A 23,753-nucleotide genomic window follows, 5' to 3' on the forward strand; every position below is an offset into this window, starting at 1 on the left:
CAAGAAGACGACCATCGTCCATGTACCAAAAGAAAGTCAAGCAGTGTGCCTTAATGACTATCGTCCAGTGGCTCTGACATCCATCATCATGAAGTGCTTTGAAAGGTTAGTCATGGCACAAATCAACTCCAGCCTCCCGGATTGCCTTGATCCACTACAGTTCGCCTACCGCTGCAACAGATCCACAGCAGACACCATCTCCCTGGCCCTGCACTCTATCCTGGGACACCTAGATAACAAAGACACCTATGTCAAACTCCTATTTAGCGACTACAGCTCAGCCTTCAACACCATCATTCCTACGAAACTCATCTCCAAACTCCGTGGCCTTGGCCTCGGCTCCTCCCTCTGAGACTGGATCCTGAACTTTCTAACCCACAGGCCACAATCAGTAAAGATAGGCAACAACACCTCCTCCACGATCATCGTCAACACTGGTGCCCCACAAGGCTGTGTCCTCAGCCCCCAACTATACTCCTTGTACACCTATGACTGTGTGGCCAAATTCCCCTCCAACTCGATTTTCAAATTTGCTGATAACACCACCGTAGTGGGTCGGATCTCAAACAACGACGAGACAGAGTACAGGAATGAGATAGAGAATCTGGTGAATTGGTGCGACGACAATAATCTCTCCCTCAATTTGAACAAAATGAAGGAGATTGTCATCGACTTCAGGAAGCACAGTGGAGAACATGCCCGTCGACATCAATGGGAACGAAGTAGAAAGGGTGGAGAGCTTCAGGTTTTTAGGTGTCCAATCACCAACAGCCTGTCCTGGACCCCATGCCGACACTATAGTTAAGAAAGCCCACCAACCACTCTACTTTCTCAGAAGACTAAGGAAATTTGGCATGTCAGCTACGACCCTCACCAACTTCTACAGATGCACCATGGAAAACATTATTTCTGGTTGTATAACAGCTTGGTATGGAGCCTGCTCTGCCCAAGACCGCAGGAAACTACAAAAGGCCGTGAATGTAGCCAAGTCCATCACGCAAACCAGCCTCCCATCCATTGATTCTATCTATAATTCCCGCTGCCTCAGAAAGGCAGCCAGCATAATCAAGGACCCCACGCACCCCGGACATACTCTCTTCCACCTCCTTCCGCCAGGAAAAAGATACCGAAGTTTGAGGTCACGTACCAACCGACTCAAGAACAGCTTCTTCCCTACTGCCATCAGACGTTTGAATGGACCTACCTCGTATTAAGTTGATCTTTTCTCTACACCTTGCTATAACTGTAACATTATATTCTGCAGTGTCTCCTTCCTTCCCTATGTACGGGATGCATTGTTTGTACAGCATGCAAGAAACAATACTTTTCACTGTATACTAATACATGTGACAATAATAAATCAAATCAAATCAAATCATCCCATCATCCTAAAATGGTGCCCACCCTCCTCTGCTCCATCTGTGTGTTATTGGCCTCTAAGGTTACATCCATCAGAAATGCCAAGATGCTCAAGAGGAACCTTCATCACTAGTCAGGATTGTGAAGTCAAAAACCTACTCGGTGACCTGACCTCATCAGAAGAAAATCATCTGTCTCCACAAGTCATGTGAAAAATCAGGTGCAGAGATTGGAATTCAGGATCCATCATTTTTCAATATCCTTATTCTGATCCCAGACCAGACCCCAACAGTGGCTAGGATACTGGACCAAAACCCCACTACTTTAGTTTATTTTGTAAGAGACCACTTGGAAACGTTTTTCAGTCTTGTTGAGTTTAGTATACATCCCTCCTACTCCCCGAAGGGTCTCTCACACCCAGCCCCCACCTGGACCGGGGTATTTACTGCACAAAGTCCGAAACGCCATCCATGTCGATGGAATGAGGAAAATCCTTTACCCTCTCCGCTAAAGGCTGATTATCACTCGCTGCCCTGAGCCAGAGGGGTATAACGGACTGGGGAGCGACGCTTCCTGGTTGATCGCCTGGAAGGTTCTGCTGCCTATCTCGCAGCGGTCACCCCGGGACCTGTGTCGATTTCCGTCAGCAAAAAGTCCATGTCCGACTCCTGGCCAGACTGGTCAACCTCCTGCATTTCCGAGTCACCGGGCCCAGCAGCCTCACTGGGTACCACTGGCAACTGCTCCGGAGAGAGCAGTCGATCCTTGCAGTCGAGCCTGTTCCACCCAGCTCCAGAGATGATCGACGTGCCGATTTTAATCCTTCCCTTACACCTGCACCGTATATGAGACCAGCCCGGTGCATTGTACCACTGTCCCCGGAACCCATAATGCCCCGTCAGTAAAGTTCCAGACGTAAACAGAGTTGCCAGTGGCAAATTCTGTCACAGGCCTAGTTCATTGAGCTCCAGTCCGCTTCTGCTAGTCACGGACCTTATCCCCGATATCCGGTGAAAGGAGGCTCAACCTGCAAGTGATGATCTATCAAAGGCTCCGCTGACGTCACCCCGGTCGTAGTGCAGCATGGTCATATAGTGGAATAGAAAGCAGCTGAGGCAGGTTTCTGGTGAGCCCGCGGTCTGTTTTCTCATCCCTATCCGAAGGTCTGTCTGGCACATGATGTACCGTCAATTACCACGAGACGAGAATGGTGGAACAATCGAGGCTTTATTGAACAAGATGTTGTGCCTCCTGTAGCTGGAATCAAAATGGCTGCAGCGCAGGAGAGCACACACTTTTATAAGCCGCCTGCTGGGCGGAGCCAGCAGGCAGGTATTTACCATCGTACCTCTAATATACGGGCAGTACCGTAATACGTATAATATACCACAAGTGGTGTTCACCACATTCACCCCCTGATAAAAAAAAGAGTCCAGCGGGGGTGGTAGAAACATTACAAGTTAAGTCTGTCTGTCGGGGACCTTGACCCTCTTCCGCGATCGCCTTAGTCCTGGCAGTGGTGTGGGCGCCGACTTGGTCACCTGTGACTCCGGGGGTGTGTTGTCCTCGTCTTCGTCACCCATGAGTGGATTCAGTGGGAGGACGGATCCTCCTGGGGCAGGGGCTGCGGTTCGGTTCGCTGGAGGGAGGGTGAATGGCGCAGGGGTGAATGAGGCAACCGGAGGGGGGGAGGGGGGTTGGCGGTGTCAGGTCAGGGTCGTGGGTGGGGACACAGCGGGTGCCAGGTCCCGGAGGGAGACTGTGCCTTGGCGCCCGTCGGGGTATGCCACGTAGGCGTACTGCAGGTTTGCTTGTAGGAGTGGACCTTTTCAAGCTAGGGGTCCGATTTCTGGCTCCGCACATGCTTCTGGAGGAGGACGGGTCCAGGAACTGTCAGCCATGTTGGGAGCGAGACCCCGGAGGTGGACGTCCATGGCAGGGTGGATGAAGCTCTCTGTGCGCCCGGAGTCAAAGAGGCAGTTCGTCTCGTGCCCATTGATCTTCACCGTCGTCGTAGCGGTCACGAGGTTGTGGGGCGGAGACTGATCCAAGGTGAGAGAGGCGTGGTATGGAAGATGCTGGGAAGTCCCGGGCTGGTCAGCGGTGGCGGAGGTAGCGGTCGGTGGCGAACGGTCAGATGAGCCGAGGTCCTGAGGCAAGTTCCAAAATGACGCCGAAGATGGCAGCGCCCATGGGGCGCACGTGCGGGGCGGCATCAAAGATGGCAGCGCCCACGAGCCGCACGTGGTTTGCCGTGGGGAAGACGGCGGTGCCCACGGGCTGCACGTGGCTTGCGGAGGGGAAGATGGCGGCGCCCCTGGGTCGCACATGGGGGGTGTAGAAATGCCAGGCCTGGAAACAACGGCGACTGACCGGGTCTGGCAAACAAACCGGGTCTGGCAAACAGAAACAAAGTGTCCTTTCTTCCCACACCCATTGCAGGTCGCACTCCGCGCCGGGCAGCATTGCCTGGGGTGCTTGTTTTGTCCGCAAAAATAGCACTTGGGCCCCCCAGAGTTGGCAGGCTTGCGGTGAGCTGGAGTCGGCAGCTGGTGGGGCCCACGAGGGTGCCGTGCAGTTGGGGGCGTAGGATTGCACGTTACGGGAGGCCACTTCTAATGAATTAGTGAGTTGCCTAGTCCCCGCAAGATCGAGCGTACCCCCTTCCAGTAGCCGCTGGCGGATGCTGAATTCATGCCCGTGACGTAAGTGTCTCTAATTAAAAGTTCGGTGTGCTGGACTGCCGAAACTGCCTGGCAGTCACAATTCCTACCTAGGATCTGCAGGGCCCGCAAGAGATTGTCCAGAGTCTCCCCGGGCAGTTGCTGGCGTACACTTGATTCACCAGTCGAACGTAATGTCCCTTCAGGAGGGTCATCGCTTCGGAGTAGGTTGGCGCATCCTCCCGGATGAGGGGAAAAATGTCAGGGCTCACCCGTAAATAGAGGACTTGGAGCTTCTGCGCGTCCGAGGGTTCTTCAGCGGCTGCTCTGAGGTAGCCTTCGAAGCAGGTTGGCCAGTGGTCGAAGGTGGACGTGGCGTTGGCTGCTTCAGGGCTCAGCTGCAGGTGATCAGGGTTGATGAGGAGATCCATCGTTTAAAAATCTTGTTCAATAAATTGATGTACCATCAATTACCACAAGATGAGAATGGTGGAGCAATCGAGGCTTTATTGAACAAGATGTTGTGCCTCCTGTAGCTGGAACCAGAATGGCTGCAGCGCAGGAGAGCACTCACTTTTATACGCCGTCTGCTGAGCGGAGTCAGCAGGCAGCGATTTACCATCGTACCTCTAATATACGGGCAGTGCCATAATACATATAATATACCACAAGTGGTGTTCACCACAGCACGTTCTGCCGGGTTCAGCGCAGAGAGATGGCACAGAGACTGCAGCTCTGGAAGAAGGCCATTCCACCCATCTAGTCTGCACCGAACCTCCGAAAGAGCCCTCCAACAAATCCACTTCCCAATAACCCCTTAACCTAAACCTAACATCCCTGGACACTAAGGGGCAATTTAGTATGTCCAATTCACCTAACCGGCGCATCTTTGGACTGTGGGAGGAAACCGGAGCACCCGGAGGAAACCCACGCAGACAAAGTGCAAACTCCACAAAGTCACCCGAGGCCAGAATTGAACCCGGGTCCCTGCCGCTGTGAGGCACCCGTGCTAACCATTGTACCACCCTTTCGCCCCGGAAGAGAATACTGGTTTAGCACAGGGCTAAATTGCTGGCTTTGAAAGCAGACCAAGGCAGGCCAGCAGCACGGTTCAATTCCCATACCAGCCTCCCCGAACAGGCGCCGGAATGTGGCGACTAGGGGCTTTTCACAGTAACTTCATTTGAAGCCTACTTGTGACAATAAGCGATTTTCATTTCAGTTCAAACATTAAGATGGGGTGGTGGTGGTGGATGGGATGGCAAAGGGGAGAACTCATCCAAAAACCTAGTTTTACACTATTTCTCTTAATGCCGATACCAGGGGTGACCAACCACCATATTCTTGAGAACTGAACGATTGGTCAACACGTTTTAACTTCCAACATAGCTTGTAGCTCAGCTGATGAGAAACCAAGTGGCTTGTTCCCAGTGCCTTGGGGCATTTTAATATGTTAGAGCCACTATATGATTGCAAGCTGTTGATGTTGGAGATCTTTGGTGATCCATTACGACATGGTAAGTATTGCCCAAGCAGGAGATGCCAGTTCGGATTCTTATAACCTTGCAGAAAGACACCAAAGCTCTGGAGTAGTTTAGGACACAAGCTGAACAGAATGGGGAACTCTCGAATCACGAGACAGAAGTAAAGACCGCAGTCCAAGGGCAGCACGGTGGCGCAGTGGGTTAGCCTTGCTGCCTCATGGCGCCGAGGTGCCAGGTTCGATCCCGGCCCTGGGTCACTGTCTGTGTGGAGTTTGCACATTCTCCCCGTGTCTGCGAGGGCTTCGCCCCCACAACCCAAAGTTGTGCAAGGTAGGTGGATTGGCCACGCTAAATTGCCCCTTAATTAGAAAAAAATGAATTGGGTACTCTCAATTTTTTTTTTAAAAAAAGACCGCAGTCCATCTCATTTGCTCTCTTCTAACTTGATAATGGAGCTTGTTCACCAATTATGACAATCAACCTCTGCAAAGATCTCAACATCCCCATGTGAGGTGAGGGAAATCCTCCATAGTTGGGGGAAACATAGGTCTGAAGCAAATTATTCCCCCCAGTCATACTTCTTCTTGACTACATCATCACTGAAATTACCCTTTTCAGGGCTATTTGAACCTTTAACCTTCCAATTTAGTCCCATTGCACATACATGGCTCCAGGTGTAGCACATATGCGGCATGTCAGAAAACCAAGGTGATTTTAAATGATCTATATGTATTTCTGGGAATTAGACACAAAGTATAGCTTTAAGTAAATTTAATTTTGCGTTTCTTTATAAGGGTTTAAACTTGAGGTAGTTTTACGTTAAAGATGCATGCACTTGGTCACTTTAAACTGTGCCTGTATTAGAATGAAAGGTGAAAGTAAACATGGTTTAATGGAAAACTAGGCTGTTACTCAGCAACCAGGAGCAACCCATGTTAAGAAGCACTTTTGAGGTTGATTTTAAACTGGGCCCAGGAGAAGGAACGGGACCAGGGAACTGGAAAAAGCAGACTTCCCAAAAGAACAAAACGAAGTCCAGAAAGTGCTCTAAGTTTAAAAAAAAATAATTTTTATTAACGGTTTTCATAAAATATCAATAACAAAATTAGAAAGAAAAAAGAACCCAACAGGGTTAAGTACAAAACACAATCTAAAAAAGCAACCCCCCCAAACCCCTCCCCCCCTGTACCTAAATAATAAATTAACATTAACACCCCGACTTAAGACAACAGGTGTATACACCCCCTCAGACCCTCCAGTGTAAATAACATAAATAAAAATAAAGTAACCCCCCCCCTCCCCCGAGTTGCTGCTGCCATTGGCCAATGTCTATCGTTCTGCCAGAAAGTCGAAGAACGGTTGCCACTGCCTAAAGAACCCTTGTACCGACCCTCTCAAGGCGAATTTCACCCTCTCCAATTTAATGAACCCTGCCATATCGCTGATCCAGGATTCCGCGCTTGGGGGCCTCGTATCTTTCCACTGAAGGAGAATCCTTCGCCGGGCTACCAGGGATGCAAAGGCCAGAATTCCGGCCTCTTTCGCCTCCTGCACTCCCGGCTCCTCTGCCACCCCAAATATTGCGAGCCCCCAGCCCGGTTTGACCCTGGATCCTACCACCCTCGACACCGTCCTCGCTACGTCCTTCCAAAATTCCTCCAGTGCTGGGCATGCCCAGAACATATGGGTGTGATTTGCTGGGCTCCCTGAGCACCTAACACACCTGTCCTCACCCCCAAAGAACCTTGTCCCAGTCATGTGTGTCCTGTGCAGCACCTTAAACTGTATGAGGCAGAGCCTCGCGCACGAAGAGGAAGAGTTCACCCTCCCTAGGGCATCTGCCCACGTCCCCTCTTCGATCTCCTCTCCCAACTCCTCCTCCCACTTACATTTCAACTCCACCACCGAGGCCTCCTCCTCCTCCTGCATCACCTGGTAGGTTTTGGAGATCTTCCCCGCTCCCACCCACCCCCCCAAGAGCACCCTGTCCTGTACTGTGTGTGGCAGTAGCCGCGGGAATTCCACCACCTGCCGTCTGGCAAACGCCCTTACCTCTAAGTACCTGAAGGTGTTCCCGGGGGGGGGGGGGGGGGGGGGGGGGGGGGGGCAGCGGCGCCGTTGCCAGCGCCCCCAGACTTGTACCCACACTGGACGCCGTCTCCAGCCTCTTCCGTGCAGCCCCCTCCCCCTCCATCACCCACTTGCGCACCACTGTCACATTGGCGGCCCAGTAGTACCCACAGATGTTGGGCAGCGCCAGCCCCCCCCTTATCTCTACTCCACTCCAGGAACACCCTTCTCACCCTCGGATCCCTCGCGCCCACACAAACCCCATTATACTCCTGTTAACCTGCCTGAAAAAAGCCTTCGGGATAAACACGTGGAGGCACTGGAACAGGAACAAAAACCTTGGGAGCACAGACATTTTGACTGACTGCACCCTACCCGCCAAGGACAGCGGCAACGCGTCCCACCTCTTGAACCCCTCCTCCATTTGCTCCACCAGCCTTGTAAAGTTAAGCCTATGCAGTGCCCCCCAGCTCCTGGCCACCTGGACCCCCAAATATCTGAAGCTCCTCTCCGTCCTTTTTAGTGGGAGCTCGCCAATCCCCCTCTCCTGGTCCCCTAGCTGAACTACGAACAGATCGCTCTTCCCCATATTGAGCTTGTACCCCGAAAAGTCCCCGAATTCCCTAAGGATCCTCATTACCTCTGGCATTCCTCCCCCCGGGTCCGCCACATACAGCAGTAGGTTGTCCGCATAAAGCGACACTCTATGCTCCTCCGCACCCCGCACGAAACTCCTCCAGTTCCTCGACTCTCTCAGTGCCATAGCCAGGGGTTCAATCGCCAGCACGAAGAGCAGGGGGGACAGGGGACACCCCCGTCTCGTCCCTCGGTGCAACCGAAAGTACTCGGACCTCCTCCTATTTGTGGCCACACTCGCCATCGGGACCTCGTACAACAGCCTAACCCACCTGACAAACCCCTCCCCAAACCCGAACCTCTTCAGCACCTCCCACAGGTACCCTCACTCTACCCTATCGAAGGCTTTCTCAGCGTCCATCGCCACCACTATCTCCGCATCCCCCTCCCTCGCCGGCATCATGATAACGTTCAAAAGCCTCCGCACATTCACGTTCAACAACTGTCTCCCCTTCACAAACCCCGTCTGGTCATCATGGATGATCTGCGGCACACAATCCTCAATCCTCGTGGCTAAGATCTTCGCCAGCACCTTGGCATCTACATTTAGCAAGGAAATCGGTCTGTAAGACCCACATTGCAGGGGATCCTTGTCCCGCTTCAGGATCAAGGAGATCAGTGCCCGGGACTTTGTCGGGGGTAAAGCCCCCCCCACCCCCTTGCCTCATTAAAGGTCGTAACTAACAGCGGGCCCAACAGATCCATATATTTTTTATAGAACTCGACCGGGAAACCGTCCGGCCCCGGTGCCTTCCCCGCCTGCATGCTTCCTATCCCTTTGATCAGCTCCTCCAGCCCAATCGGGGCCCCCAGTCCCGCTTCCACCTTTGGAAACCTCAATTGGTCCAGGAAACGGCCCATCCCTCCCTCCTCCCGTGGGGTCTCGGATCGGTACAATTCCTCGTAGAAGTCCTTCAGGGACCCCATTGATGCCAACCCCACTCCGCACCATGCTCCTGCCCCTGTCCTTAACTCCCCCGATCTCCCTAGCTGTGTCCCGCTTCCGAAGTTGATGCGCCAGCATCCTACTTGCCTTTTCCCCATACTCGTAGACCGCCCCCTGGGCCTTCCTCCACTGCATCTCTGCCTTCCTGGTGGTCACCAGGTCGAATTTGGCCTGGAGGCTGCGCCTTTTCCTCAACAATCCTTCCTCAGGCTCTTCCGCATACCTCCTGTCTACCCTCACCATCTCCCCCACCAGCCTCTCCCCCGCGCTCCTTGTGGGCCCTAATGGAGATCAGCTCTCCCCTCACCACCGCCTTCGGTGCCTCCCATACCATCCCCACTCGTACTTCCCCGTTGTTGTTGGTCTCCAAATACCTCTCTATACTTCCTCGGACCCGCTCGATCACCTCCTCGTCCGCCAACAGCCCCACCTCCAAGCGCCACAGCGGGCGCTGGTCCCTCTCCTCCCCCATCTCCAAATCCACCCAATGCGGGGCGTGGTCCGAAATGGCTATTGCCGAATACTCGGTATGGTCTACTCTCGCTATCAGCGCCCTACTCAAAATGAAAAAGTCGATTTGAGAATAAGCCTTATGGACATGTGAGAAGAATGAAAATTCCCTAGCCCCCGGCCTTGCAAATCTCCAAGGGTCCACCTCTCCCATTTGGTCAATAAATCCCCTCAGCACTCTAGCCGCCGCCGGCTTCCTACCCGTCCTAGACCTGGAGCGATCCAGTGCCGGATCAAGCACCGTGTTAAAGTCTCCCCCATTATCAGGCGACCCACTTCCAAGTCTGGGATCCGACCCAACATACGCCGCATAAAACTCGTATCGTCCCTGTTCGGAGCATACACATTGACCAGTACCACCCTCTCTCCCTGCAACTTACCACTTACCATTATGTACCTGCCGCCATTATCTGCCACAATGTTCGACGCCTCAAACGACACCTTCTTTCCCACCAAGATCGCCACCCCTCGATTTTTGGCATCTAGCCCCGAGTGAAACACCTAACCTACCCACCCTTTCCTCAGCCTTACCTGGTCTACCACCTTCAGGTTTGTCTCCGGGAGCATAACCACATCCGCCTTGAGCCCCTTCAGGTGCGCGAACACGCGGGCCCGCTTAACCGGCCCATTCAGTCCCCTTACATTCCAGGTTATCAGCCGGATCAGGTGGCTGCCCGCCCCCCTCCCCCGCCGACTAGCCATGACCCCTCCTCGGCCAGTCACGCGCCCGCACCCCACACCCGGCTCGTTCCCCACAGCGGCATACCCCCGTCTCGACACCCCCCCCACTCGCTCCAGCTCCTCCTTGACCTTAGCAGCAGCAACTTGATCCCCCCCCCCCCGGGGCTTGGACCCATCCTAGCTGGTTTACTCCCCCCATTGCATTTCTGCGAGTCAGCTGACTCCTGCTGACCCCGGCCACTCCCGCCTCCCCTTCGACTCCTCCCATTGTGTGGCACACCCTCCTCTCCCGCTCCCCATCCACAGGCTCTCCCCCTCCCCCGTCCGTTCTAAGCACGGGAAACAATCCTCGCTTCCCCGCCCCCCAACCCCCAGTCTTTGGCGCGGGAAAAAAGCCCACGCTCTCCACCTACCATGCCCCGCCACCAACCAAAACAGTGCCTAACCAGCCCCATCCACCCTCCCCAACCCGAAAGAGAAAAACACAGAGAAAAAGAAACCCAAAACAATGCAAAGGCCCCCCCCCGAACAAAAAATAGGCATAACATATCCACCGCAGTCCCCAATCGCCCATCCCGACCCTCAGTCTGTGACCAGCTTCTTGGCCTGAACAAAGGCCCACGCCTACTCCGGAGACACAAAATAATGGTGCCGATCCTTGTAGGTAACCCACAGTCGCACCGGTTGCAACATGCCAAACTTCACCCCCTTCCTGTGCAGCACCGCCTTCACTCGATTGTACCCGGCTCTCCTCTTCGCCACCTCCGCACTCCAGTCCTGGTATATTCGAACCTCTGCGTTCTCCCACCTGTTGCTCCTCTCCTTCTTGGCCCACTTGAGCACCCCCCCCCCCAATCGACGAACCGATGGAACCGCACCAGCACCGCCCGCGGAGGCTCGTTAGCCTTGGGTCTCCTCGCCAACACTCTATGGGCCCCTTTCAGTTCCAGGGGCCCCTGGAAGGACCCCGCTCCCATCAGCGAGTTCAACATGGTGACCACATAGGCCCCCACGTCCGGCCCCTCCAGACCCTCCGGGAGGCCCAGAATCCGTAGATTCTTCCGCCTCGACTGATTCTCCATCTCATCGAAACGCTCCTGCCATTTCTTGTGGAGCGCCTCGTGCGCCTCCACCTTTACCGTCAGGCCTAAGATCTCGTCCTCATTGTCAGAGATCTTTTGTCGAACCTCTCGGATCGCCACCCCCTGGGCCGTCTGTGTCTCCAGCAGCTTATCAATAGAAGCCTTCATCGGCTCTAGCAGGTCCATTTTAATCTCTCTGAGGCAGCGCTGGATACCCTCCAGTTGCTCCTCCGCCAACTGCCTCCACGCTGCCTGGTCTCTGCCCGCCACCATTTTGCCCTTCTTCCCTCCCTTCTTCGGGTCCATCACCACCTTTTTTGTCGCCCCGCTCCTAGTTAAAGCCATATACTGACGGGGAGCTGTTATTAACTCCTTCCCACACCGGGAAACGTCGAAAAAGTGCCCTTTGGGGCCCTGAAAAGAGCCCAAAAGTCCGTTTTTGCGGGAGCCGCCGAATGTGCGACTTAGCTCCGCATAGCCGCAACCGGAAGTCTCGAGAGGGAATCATTTTGGCAGTGTTCGCTTCACCAATCTGCCCCAAAAAGTCTGTGGAAACTCCTGAAAAAGGTCTGAGAGTCCGTTCCAGACGGGAGCTGCCGAATGCGCGACCTACTCCTCCATGGCCGCCACTGGAAGCCTCGACCCCGCTTCTTCAATGGCCTTGGTAGATCTTTTCACAGTTGTTCCCTCTGCTGTTAGAATTCACTTTTAATAAAGGCCCTCAAGCCTTTTTCTGCCGGGTCTGGTAACCAAGAGACATACCATTCCTGGGGGACACTGTCGGGGGAATGTTGCAGTCTTCTTCCCACACCGGGAAATGTCGAAAAAATTCCGTTGGGGGCCCTGTAAAGAGCCCAAAAGTCCGTTCAAAGCGGGAGCTGCCGAACATGCGACTTAGCTCTGCACAGCCGCACCCGGAAGTCAAAGTGCTCTAAGTTAAAGACACAGCTGCAAGATCCAGATTTAAAATGAGAAGCTAGACATCAGAGATAAATCAAAAGTTTGGTGACATCTTAATACAGCCGGTGAAGCAGTGGTGTTCTTTGGCACGGCTGGGTACCTGAGAGATTGTGTGGAAGCTTGACTGAAGGTGGCAATCCAAGGCAGAGGAATTCTGAAAGGAGAGATTGAAATTATGGAAGTGAATCCTTGATGAAGGCATCCAAGGGAAAGAGTGGTTTGAGAGAAGATTCCAAGGTGTGTTTTTTTCGAGAGTGGTGTTTGGAAACAGAAGGCATAGTTCCAATGAGACTAGTTGGCTCAGTGTGATAAGCATCTGAGGAAATTTGATGAGATGTCCACATACATTGGGTGGCATCTGCCACTTAGTTTCAGAGTGTGGTGTGTCTGACCCCAGTTGGCCTATTGGTTTGCATGGACTGTGTATTTACTGCGAACATTATACTTTTAACCTGTGTTATCTTTATAAATCTGTGGGCAGCATGTTGGTGCAGTGGTTAGCACTGCTGCCTCACGGTGCCGAGGACCCGGGTTTTAATCTCGGACCCGGGTCACTGTCTGTGTGGAGTTTGTACATTCTCCCCGTGTCTGCGTGAGTCTCACCCCCACAACCCAAAGATGTGCAGATTAGGTGGATTGGCCATGCCAAATTGCCCCTTAATTAGAAAAAAGAAACAATTGGGTACTCTAAATTTATTTTCAAAAAACCTTATAAATCTGTGTATACAAAACAAAGAAATGTACAGCACAGGAACAGGCCCTTCGGCCCTCCAAGCGCGTGCCGAAAATACGTGTAAAGATATTGTTGCAACGAAGGGGTATTGTAGTATGGTTAATATTTTCTTGGTTAATAAATGTTTTATTCGTTTGTTAAAAGTGAATTGGCAGTCCTGCAACTCTGTTCATCCAGGTCTCTAAAGAAAAAAATAAAAGTTAAGATCAATTTAGCTGTGGTTCTGCTCTGGGACCTGACTGTCCAGGAGTAATATCAGCTGGGTTCATAACAAGCACCACGACCATACAAATTTGCTGCCAGTTGCCTATTGAATGCAATAAATCTGACTGTTTTTAAAAAAACATTGTTGATAGACTTCAAGTGGTTTTCTTTATTTGAATGTGCCCACAAGGTGAAGAAGAATTTACTTGTGATTTGTTTTAAAAGGTAATACACAAAAAGTAAAACACATTGGTTACGAGAAATCATGCTCGTCCCACCACTCAACCTATTTTGAAGGATTGCACTTCAGCTTAATTATGTCCTTACCGCTTAGAATCTCACTGTTGTTTCCCCAGAAATCTGCTGGCTTTGATGGTCTGGAATAGTATTCATCTCGGTTTGCTGCCAGGATAAACCTGTGGAAGGACAGAATGTACATATATAAGAGTCAAAGCTCTTTGCCAATGTAATCAGAACCATTAGTCAAAGGGCAAGGTCAGGAAATTATAATAATCTTTATGATTGTCACATTACATTAACACTGCAATGAAGTTATTGTGAAAAGCCCCTAGTCGCCACACTCCGGCACCTGTTCGGGTACACCGAGGGCGAATTCAGAATGTCCAATTCACCTAATAAGCACGTCTTTCGGGACTTGTGGGAGGAAACTGGAGCACCCGGAGGAAACCCACCCCGACACGGGGAGAACGTGCAGACTCCGCGCAGACAGTGACCAAGCCGGGATTTGAACCCGGGTCCCTGGCAACAGTGCTAACCACTATGCTACCGTGCTGCTCCACTTGACTTTGGGCAGGGTTTTCCAGCATCACCCACTGCCGGGCTTGTCCAGACCCGCCGAAAGTCAATGAACCTTTTGCTGAGCTGCCCAATCTCCTGCGGCGGGTCGAGCCATGATGGGATTGGAAAATTCCAGCCTTTGTAACTAATATTAGTAGAGAAAGCAAAATAAACCCGTGTTTTTATTTTACAAAGAAGATCCGACAGTTTGATACTGTGTATGGGAATGGAGTTCAACTGCAAAATACCTGTTAATCTTGTAGTGATCTCTGTAGATGTGTATATTGGTTTAGCATAGTGGGCTAAACAGCTGGCTTGTAATGCAGAACAAGGCCAGCAGCGCGGGTTCAATTCCCATACCGGCCTCCCGGAACAGGCGCCGGAATGTGGCGACTAGCGGCTTTTCACAGTAACTTCATTGAAGCCTATTTGTGACAATAAGCTATTATTATTATTATTACATGAAGGGTTAATATGTAGTCAGTATGGTCAGATGATCACTAGAGGTGAACACAAACAGGGAGTATAAATACAAGCTCAATCCCTGCTCTCTTCGGGTGTGTGGTGGCTAGAGAACAGAAGTATAGTTAGCTCAGAGTGTAAAATATATTATTCATAGTTAATCTAATTCTATCTTTTTAATTTAACAACTAGTAATAGTATTGAAGAATCGAACTCACAAGTTAATTGATAAGTTACTCAATAAATTATTTGTTATCACTGGACGACTTTGAGTATTCATCATCATCACAGTTAAGTTCCACTCGGCATAAACAAATGAGTAACATATATTACTCCAGGTAATATAACAAATCTGGTGGTTACTTATTCCGCATAAATGCGAAGAGAATGTTCAATGGACAGATTATATACTTGTTTAGTGTGCACCACACAACATAACTAGGTAAAAATAGCAAAATACCAAAGTGAAGAGTCAGGAATTGAAAGGGTTAAAATTCTGTCCCAGAACTGGGGATGTGGTGTGAAGCATCTCAGATATTTGTGACTGAAATTTTTCTGCTCGTCTAGGATCCTCAGTGCAAAGAGCTGTAGATGTTATTTAATGATGTCTGAAGTCCAAGGCATAAAGAAAAAGAGTCCTCAAGCTTGGCAGGACTGGCGGCTGTAGCAATCTCATCCAGAGAGTGCACAAAGGATAAGGGAGGCCAGAGAGGAAATTGAAAGTCAAGCTGGTCAAGTAGGGGAAGCAGTGGTTTGATGTTGTGATCTAGGTGCTTTGTTCAGATCAACCTGACCTAGATTTGCTTAATGCTGCACGGACATTGTGCAGAAAACTATTAAATGTTGCACTTGGTCATTTTAATTTAACACAAAAAGACAACACTGAAGTGGAAAATGTTTGGATAAAGGAAAACGCCAGAAAAAGCCCTATTTTTTTTAATCTTTAATAAATGTGAAAAATATAGTTTGTATTTTAACTGTGATAGTTCCTTGTCCATTTTGAGTACCTAACACTTCCCGTTGCATATTGCCACCTTGTTCAAAGTTGAAATAAAAAATCTTTATCTTTTAAAAACGAAAGATGAGTGGTGCTTATTCCATCAATGTTCAATGACTCACACTCAGTACACGGATTTGAATAATCTGCCTTTATAAAGTTCCCTCAACATCGTAAAATGGCGTCATAGGAGTGATTCTCAAACAGAGGAAATAGTAGCACAAATTTGGCAAAAGCTTGAGCCAGGAGGTAGGTTTTTAGCAGTACCTTATAAAGAAGTCGAGATTGATCCCGAGGGGGAGAGTTTAATGGGAGGGATTTCTGGAGATCAGGGCTTACAGCAGCTGATTGAGTGACTAAAGCCGCGGTGTCAATGTATCAGCAATTGTATCCTTTTGATGGTCATTGATTCGACCTCCAAACAAGTATAAATGGACACAGCTGAACAGTTGGGTATGGGGAAACAGATAGTTACAATGCTGAGCTGTCCAGAGAATAAACATTCTGAAGGCAAAAGACAAATTTGAGTCTTATTTCTTTACCAGTTTTTCAAACTGCTGGTCATGGGCAGGTGTTGAGAGGATCACAGGGTGACTTGTCACGGCCTTCCCGATCACGGGTGAAGCGCCCAACGGCTGTGACCCGCTCTTAAATTGAGAATGCTGGCCATGACAGCTTTTCAATGGAATGATGCAGTCTTCCAGCCAGAAGCAGCAGCAGAGAGCAGGTCATGTACCCGGCGCGAACACTGATGTCCTGTGCCCTGGACATCTGTGCTTTTGGCGTGAAATCAGGAGGAGAGATTCCTCCATTTTCTAGATGCAAGCAAGCAAGGGAACAGGACTGTGAAGAATTGAAGATGGGTCGTTTTAAAAAAAGGAAAACTGAAATCGGTAACAAGGCACTACAACTACAAAGATGATTTCTGTTTTTTTTTTCTTTTTTTAAAATAAATTTAGAGTACCCAATTCATTTTTTCCAATGAAGGGGTGTTTTAGCGTGGCCAATCCACTTAGCCTGCACATCTTTGGGTTGTGGGGGTGAAACCCACGCAGACACAGGGAGAATGTGCAAACTCCACACGGACAGTGACCCAGAGCCGGGATTGAACCTGGGACCTCGGCGCCGTGAGGCAGCAGGGCTAACCACTGTGCCACGGTGCTGCCCTAAGATGATTTTTGAGGTTATGGCTTTGTTAAATGCAATGAAAATTGTTTATTGTCACAAGTAGGCTTCAAATGAAGTTACTGTGAAAAGCCCCTTGTGCCAATGCAATTGTGCAATGCAATGTAATTGTGCCAATGCAAATAAGAATGCAAAGCCCAAGTGTGCTCTACGTAGGGAATTACAGGCAAATGAGTGTTTAAAACCCTCGAAGGCATTTGAAGACTAAGCATGGGGAATTCGAGAACAGACTTGATTTTTTTTCCAAAGGATGCAGTGAGAACTTAAATCATCAGCTGAAGTCCTTAGCAAAAATATAACATTGAATGACAAAGTAAGTGAGGTTGTGAGAACCAAGCAGGCTCACCTGTTGCATTAAAAGTAAGCAAAAATGGTGGGTTGTGAGGTTGGCCAGCGTGGGTCGTGAAGGTCGGCTGGTTGGTAAAAGTGGGTCCCGTGGAAAAAAAGTTTGAAAAACACTCCTTTACTATTGTTGGGATTAACACAGGGGTGTGCAAAGGCCAGAATGTCAGGAGCACAGATCTCAGAGGCATGTAGAGCTTGTGAAGAATACCGAGATTGGGGGGGGTGGGGGGGTGTGGCCATGGAGGGAATTGGAAAAAGATGATGGGCATCACAGTGGTTAACACTGCTGCCTCACGGCTTCAGGGTCCCGGGTTCAATTCCGGCCTCGGGCGACTGTCTGTGTGGAGTCTGCACTTTCTCCAGTGTCTGCGTGGGCTTCCTCCGGGTGCTCCGGTTTCCTCCCACAGTCCAAAGATGTGCAGCTTAGGTGGATTGGCCGTGCTAAATTGCCCTTGTGTCCAGCTCTTTCCAAGGGCCGGTGCAGACTCTATAAACCGAATGGCCTTCTTCTGCACTGTAAATTCTATGATAAATTTGAGGTGTTGCTGGGCTGAGAGTTAAGGTGGTGTGGTGAACCACTGTATTAGGAGATGGAAGGTAGGACCTGCACTACAGGTTCGCCTGTAGCTCCTGCCGGCTGGCTCCGCCCATGGAGAACTGTATAAATATGCATGACCTCCAGTGCCCTGCCATTTCGCCAGCTGCAGCAGGAGGCCACGCATCTGACTGTAATAAAGCCACAGTTGCACCCAACTTTAGTCTTTGTGCAATTGATCGTGCATCAATTTATTACAGTCAGATTTTCCACAGAATGGATATCAGAATTAAGCCCGATCGCTTGCAGCTGGATCCACACTCGCCCGATGCCAGAAAAGACTTTACTCACTGGCTAGCATGTTTTGAGGCCTACAACAACGCGGCGGACCCCGCGCCAACGGAGGCTCAGAAGATAAACGTCCTGTACTCCAGATTGAGCTCCAGCGTGTTCCCGTTGATCCAAGATGCCACGAATTACACAAAAGCAATGGAACTCCTTAAGGAACACTACGCGCAGAAGATGAACATGCTCTTCGCCAGGCATGTACTCGCCACCCGCTCGCAACTACCTGGCGAGTCCATCGAAGACTTCTGGCGGGCCCTAATTCCACTCGTCCGGGACTGTGACTGTCAGGCCGTTACGGCCGCCGAACACGCGAATCTCCTCATGCGCGATACCTTCGTGACGGGGATTGCGTCGGACCGCATCCGAGAACGATTACTGGAAGGGGCCATGCTCGAACTGGCAGAGACAAAAACTTTGGCGCTCTCCATGACGGTCGCATCTCGTAACGTGCAATCATACCCCTCCCACCGCGCTGCCCACCCTTCTTCTCCTTCCTACCCCTCCTGGACCCCGCCGACGACCTCCTCAGCCGAGGCCCTGCCATCCCAATACGCCAGCGCCGCACGCCGATCCGCGCACCCCGGGGGTCCCCGCTGCTACTTCTGTGGTCAGCAGAAGCACCCACGCCAAAACTGCCCGGCCCGCATTGCCGTTTGTAAAGCCTGCAGTAAAAAGGGCCACTTCACGGCTGTGTGCCAGGCCCGCGCAGTCGCTGCGATCGCGCCCGCTATAGCCCCCTCCCCCACGCCAGACAAACAATGGGAGCCGCCATCTTCTCCTCCCGGGTACATGTGCGACCAATGTGCACCGCCATCTTGTCCCCCTTCGGCCACGTGCGCCCCATGGGCGCCGCCATCTTGTCCCGACCCAACAATGTGCGCACCATGGGCGCCGCCACCTTGTCCCCCACAGGGTCTCCGGACATCCCGACATCGGAACTGCACACGCTCACCACCTGAAGCATCCGATGGCTACCCACAGCTCGCTTCGATGACGCTGGACCAATCTCGCCCGCACAACCTGGCCACCGAGTCGACGACGGTGAAAATCAACGGCCACGCGACCTCGTGCCTGCTGGACTCTGGGAGCACCGAAAGCTTTGTTCACCCAGATACGGTAAGGCGTTGCTCCGTCGTGGTCCGCCCTGCTAATCAAAGGATCTCCGTAGCCTCCGGATCCCACTCCGTCCCGATCCGAGGCTTTTGTACAGTCACCCTCACGGTCCAGGGCGTAGAATTTAGTAACTTCCGCCTCTATGTCCTTCCTAATCTCTGCGCTGCAATCCTGTTGGGCCTGGACTTCCAGTGCAACCTCCAGAGCCTCACCCTCAAATTCGGCGAGCCCTTACCCCCCCTTACCGTTTGCGACCTCGCGACCCTCAAGGTCGACCCCCTCCCATTTTGCCAATCTAACTGCGAATTGCAAGCCCGTTGCCACTAGGAGCAGACGGTACAGCACCCAGGACAAGACCTTCATCAGGTCCGAAGTCCAGCGGCTGCTTAAGGAAGGTATTATCAAGGCCAGCAACAGCCCCTGGAGAGCCCAAGTGGTAGTGGTTAAAACTGGGGAAAAACACAGGATGGTCGTGGACTACAGCCAGACCATCAATCGGTACACGCAGCTCGACGCGTACCCCCTCCCACGCATATCTGATATGGTCAATCAGATTGCGCAGTGCCGGGTCTTCTCAACAATTGACCTGAAATCTGCCAACCACCAGCTCCCCATCCGGAAGTCGGACCGGCCATACACTGCCTTCGAGGCGGACGGTCGCCTCTACCACTTCCTTAGGGTCCCTTTCAGTGTCACACTGGGGTCTCGGTCTTCCAAAGAGAGATGGACCGAATGGTTGACCAGTACGGTTTGCGGGCCACCTTTCCGTACTTAGATAATGTCACCATCTGCGGCCATGACCAGCAGGACCACGATGCCAACCTCGATAAATTCTTCCGCACTGCCACTCTTCTCAACCTGACCTATAACACAGAGAAATATGTGTTCAGCACGACCCAGTTAGCCATTCTCGGCTATATTGTCCAAAACGGACTTCTCGGGCCCGACCCCGACCGCATGCGCCCCCTCATGGAACTTCCCCTCCCCCACTGCCCCAAGGCCCTCAAACGCTGCCTGGGGTTCTTTTCCTACTACGCCCAGTGGGTCCCAAACTATGCGGACAAGGCCCGCCCACTCATTCAGTCCACCCAATTCCCCCTCGCGGCCGAGGCACAACACGCTTTCGCCCGCATCAGAGCAGACATCGCCAAGGCCAGGTTGCCGCAGTGGACCAGTCACTGCCTTTCCAAGTAGAAAGCGACGCTTCAGAAGTCGTCCTTGCCGCCACTCTAAACCAGGCAGGCAGACCCGTGGCATTCGTTTCCCGCACCCTTCATTCCTCTGAAATTTGACACTCATCCGTCGAAAAGACGGACAAGCTATCGTTGAAGCTGTGCGGCATTGGAGGCATTACCTGGCCGGTAAGAGATTCACTCTCCTTACGGACCAACGGTCGGTAGTCTTCATGTTCAATAACACACAGCGGGGCAAGATCAAAAATGATAAAATCTTGCGGTGGAGAATCGAGCTCTCCACCTATAATTACGAGATTTTGTATCGCCCCGGTAAACTCAACGAGCCCCCAGGCGCCCTCTCCCGAGGTACATGTGCCAGCGCACAAGTGGACCAACTCCGGGCCCTGCACGACAGCCTTTGTCACCCGGGGATCACTCGATTGTACCATCTGGTCAAAGCTCGCAATCTGCCCTACTCCGTTGAGGAAGTAAGGACAGTCACCAGGGACTGCCAGGTCTGTGCGGAGTGCAAGCCGCACTTCTACCGGCCAGACCGTGCGTGCCTGGTGAAGGCTTCCCGCCCCTTTGAACGCCTCAGCGTGGATTTCAAAGGGCCCCTCCCCTCCACCGACCGTAACACGTACATTCTCAGTGTGGTCGATGAGTGCTCCAGATTCCCCTTCGCCATCCCATGCCCCGATATTACATCTGCCACCGTCATCAAGGTCCTCAGCACCATCTTCGCTCTGTTCGGTTTCCCTGCCTACATCCACAGTGACAGGGGATCCTCATTCATGAGCGATGAGCTGCGTCAGTTCCTGCTCAGCAGGGGTATAGCCTCCAGCAGGACGGTAGCTACAACCCCCGGGGAAATGGGCAAGTAGAACGGGAGAATGGGACGGTTTGGAGGGCTGTCCAGCTGGCCCTACGGTCCAGGAACCTCCCAGCCTCTCGCTGGCAGGAGGTCCTCCCTGATGCTCTAAACTCCATCTGGTCACTACTGTGCACCGCCACTAATAACACACCCCATGAATGTGTTTTTACCTTCCCCAGGAAGTCCACATCCGGGATGTCGCTCCCGACTTGGCTCGCAGATCCAGGACCGGTCCTTCTCCGTAGGCACGTCCGACTCCACAAGGCGGACCCCTTGGTGGACAGGGTTCACCTGCTCCACGCCGACCCTCAATATGCCTACGTTGAGTTCCCCAACGGCCGCCAAGATACTGTTTCACTCAGGGACCTGGCACCGTCAGGTTCCACCCCAACACCCCCCCCCCCACCCATGCGCCCCCCCCTCCCACCGCGCCGCCAATATTGACCCCACCAGACCCCCCCCTCCCCTTTTCTGCACAAGAGGACGAAGAGGACTTCGGCACGCTCCCGGAGTTCCCCGATGACTAGCCAGCATCAGCACTGCCATCGGTGCCACCTCCACCACTGCCAACACCTACTTCGCCGCCACCGTTATGCTGCTCCCAACGAAGCACCAAAGCTGAACCTTTGATGGACCGTCAACATAGACTTTTCTTTTTCCTACCACTGTACATAATTGCACTAATTGTATATAGTCACCCCTGCCGGACTCATTTTTAACAGGGATGAATGTGGTGAACCACTGTATTAGGAGATGTAAGGTAGGACCTGCACTACAGGTTCGCCGGTAGCTCCTGCCGGCTGGCTCCGCCCATGGAGAACTGCATAAATATGCATGACCTCCAGTGCCCTGCCATTTCGCCAGCTGCAGCAGGAGGCCACGCATCTGACTGTAATAAAGCCACAGTTGCACCCAACTTTAGTCTTTGTGCAATTGATTGTGCATCAAGTGGGTCAGCAAGTGTAGGGGTGTTGGGTGAATGTCACGTGCTGTAAATTAGGATATGGGCAGCAAAGGTTTGGATAATCTCAGGATTATGGGGGTAGACTATTGGAAGTTGGCCAGAAGAGCAACAGAATAGGTAAGCCTAGAGCTAACAAAGGCATGGATGACGATTTCAGCTGAGGCAGGGGCAGAGTCAGGTGTTGCTACAGAGGTTGAAGCAAACTGTCTTCATGATGGAACAGATGTGTGGTCAGTGGCTCATTTTGGAGTCAATTGTGACATTGGGGTTGCGGTTGGTCTGGTTCAACCTCAGGGTTGTCAGGGAACGGGATGGATTCAATGGCCCAGAATGGAGCTTGGGCAAGAACCAAAGACAATTGACCTTCCCAATATTTTGTTGGTGGAAATGTCTGCTCGGCATGTACTGGATGTTGGAGATAAATAAGAGACAGTGGATGGATCAAGAGACAGTGTGAGGTAAAACTGGGTGTAACAGTGTCTATGGGAACGTGCTGTTGTGTTTTTGGATGGCGTTTTTGATTGGCAGCAATAGGAGGGGACCAAGGATAGATTGTTGGGGAATTCCAGAGGTGATAGTATTCTGAATTCTTATGAGATCATCAACTAAAGAATAACTGAAGATAAGAATAATGGGATATAAATATATTAATGAATATTGTGACAAATTGTATCATAATATATTTTGTAATTGAATCACCTGTGATGGTATTCAAGAGCAAAGTTGAAAGAACACACTGCTGTCTCAGACTTCAAGCCCAACTTTAAACTGGGAGCCCTAAAATTCAACATGGATTTATTTCTTTGCCCAGATCCGTAAAAAGGTATGAAAATGTTCCTCGCTTTAAGTTGTCAGTGATACAGTCTCAAGGAGAACGCCGCTCTGTGGGCAATACCTGAAGACCGTGTACATTTTGTCCTTTGTGAATTGTACAAGGGCCAGATCATGCAGCCTTGGTCTGTGTTAAAATTTAAATAAAGTTTTATGGATCTCGAGTTACTGAAATCAGAACCACCGTTGCTAGATTTTTTATCCACAAAGGAGGATAGGGCATTTGAAATCAAACCCTCCAATTTTAAACAAGACAATCCATCAAATAAAAAAGTGTTAATCTGACTGAATTTTTCTGGTCCTCAAGGGCTGAACTACCAGGGATTGGAGCTGCATGCACTTCAAAGGCTTGTGAGTTTGCAACATAGGGGATTTGACTTAGAATACCTGTAAGCAGAAACTGAATGCGGGTCAAACTGGAAGAAGATGATACACATGGAGACCTCGGGTTAGCTTCACTTCTTCAGAGCCAGGAATAAAGCTAGGGTCATTGGTACGATGCCTGGGGAAATAGAATTGAGATTAATGGTATTCAATCCTCATGATCCAGAAAACTTTCAATCAGAGCATAAACTCGTGGTCTCTATTGACCACACCTCTGTGCACAATTAAGATTGCAAAATTTAAACTTGTACATAATTACTACAGTACAGTTTATGTCCGAATACAGGCTAACCAAAGAATGCAAAGAAAATCACATCATGATACCGGCAAATTTTAAAACTATGATAGCTCATTGGTTTTTGCTTCCATGCACTGAAAATAAATGAGTCAAAAATGAAGCGCACCATCTATTCA

General features: G+C 51.1%; 1 protein-coding gene across 6 annotated transcripts in view; it reads right to left on the reverse strand.

Moving 5' to 3' along the window:
- tango2 (transport and golgi organization 2 homolog (Drosophila)) overlaps window positions 1–23,753 on the reverse strand; it is a 368,109-nt gene that overhangs the window by 163,241 nt on the left and 181,115 nt on the right. For all 6 annotated transcript variants that reach the window (XM_072471054.1, XM_072470802.1, XM_072470976.1 and 3 more), the window contains exons 2-3: window positions 23,343–23,457; window positions 13,656–13,744 (exon numbers count right to left, since the gene is read on the reverse strand). In XM_072471054.1, the coding sequence (XP_072327155.1) occupies window positions 13,656–13,744; window positions 23,343–23,392 (139 nt within the window). In that variant the 5' untranslated portion in view covers window positions 23,393–23,457. The remainder of the gene's footprint in view (window positions 1–13,655; window positions 13,745–23,342; window positions 23,458–23,753) is intronic.

Source organism: Scyliorhinus torazame, chromosome 1 (genome assembly GCF_047496885.1).
Source record: "Scyliorhinus torazame isolate Kashiwa2021f chromosome 1, sScyTor2.1, whole genome shotgun sequence".
Classification (NCBI taxonomy): Eukaryota; Metazoa; Chordata; class Chondrichthyes; order Carcharhiniformes; family Scyliorhinidae; genus Scyliorhinus; species Scyliorhinus torazame.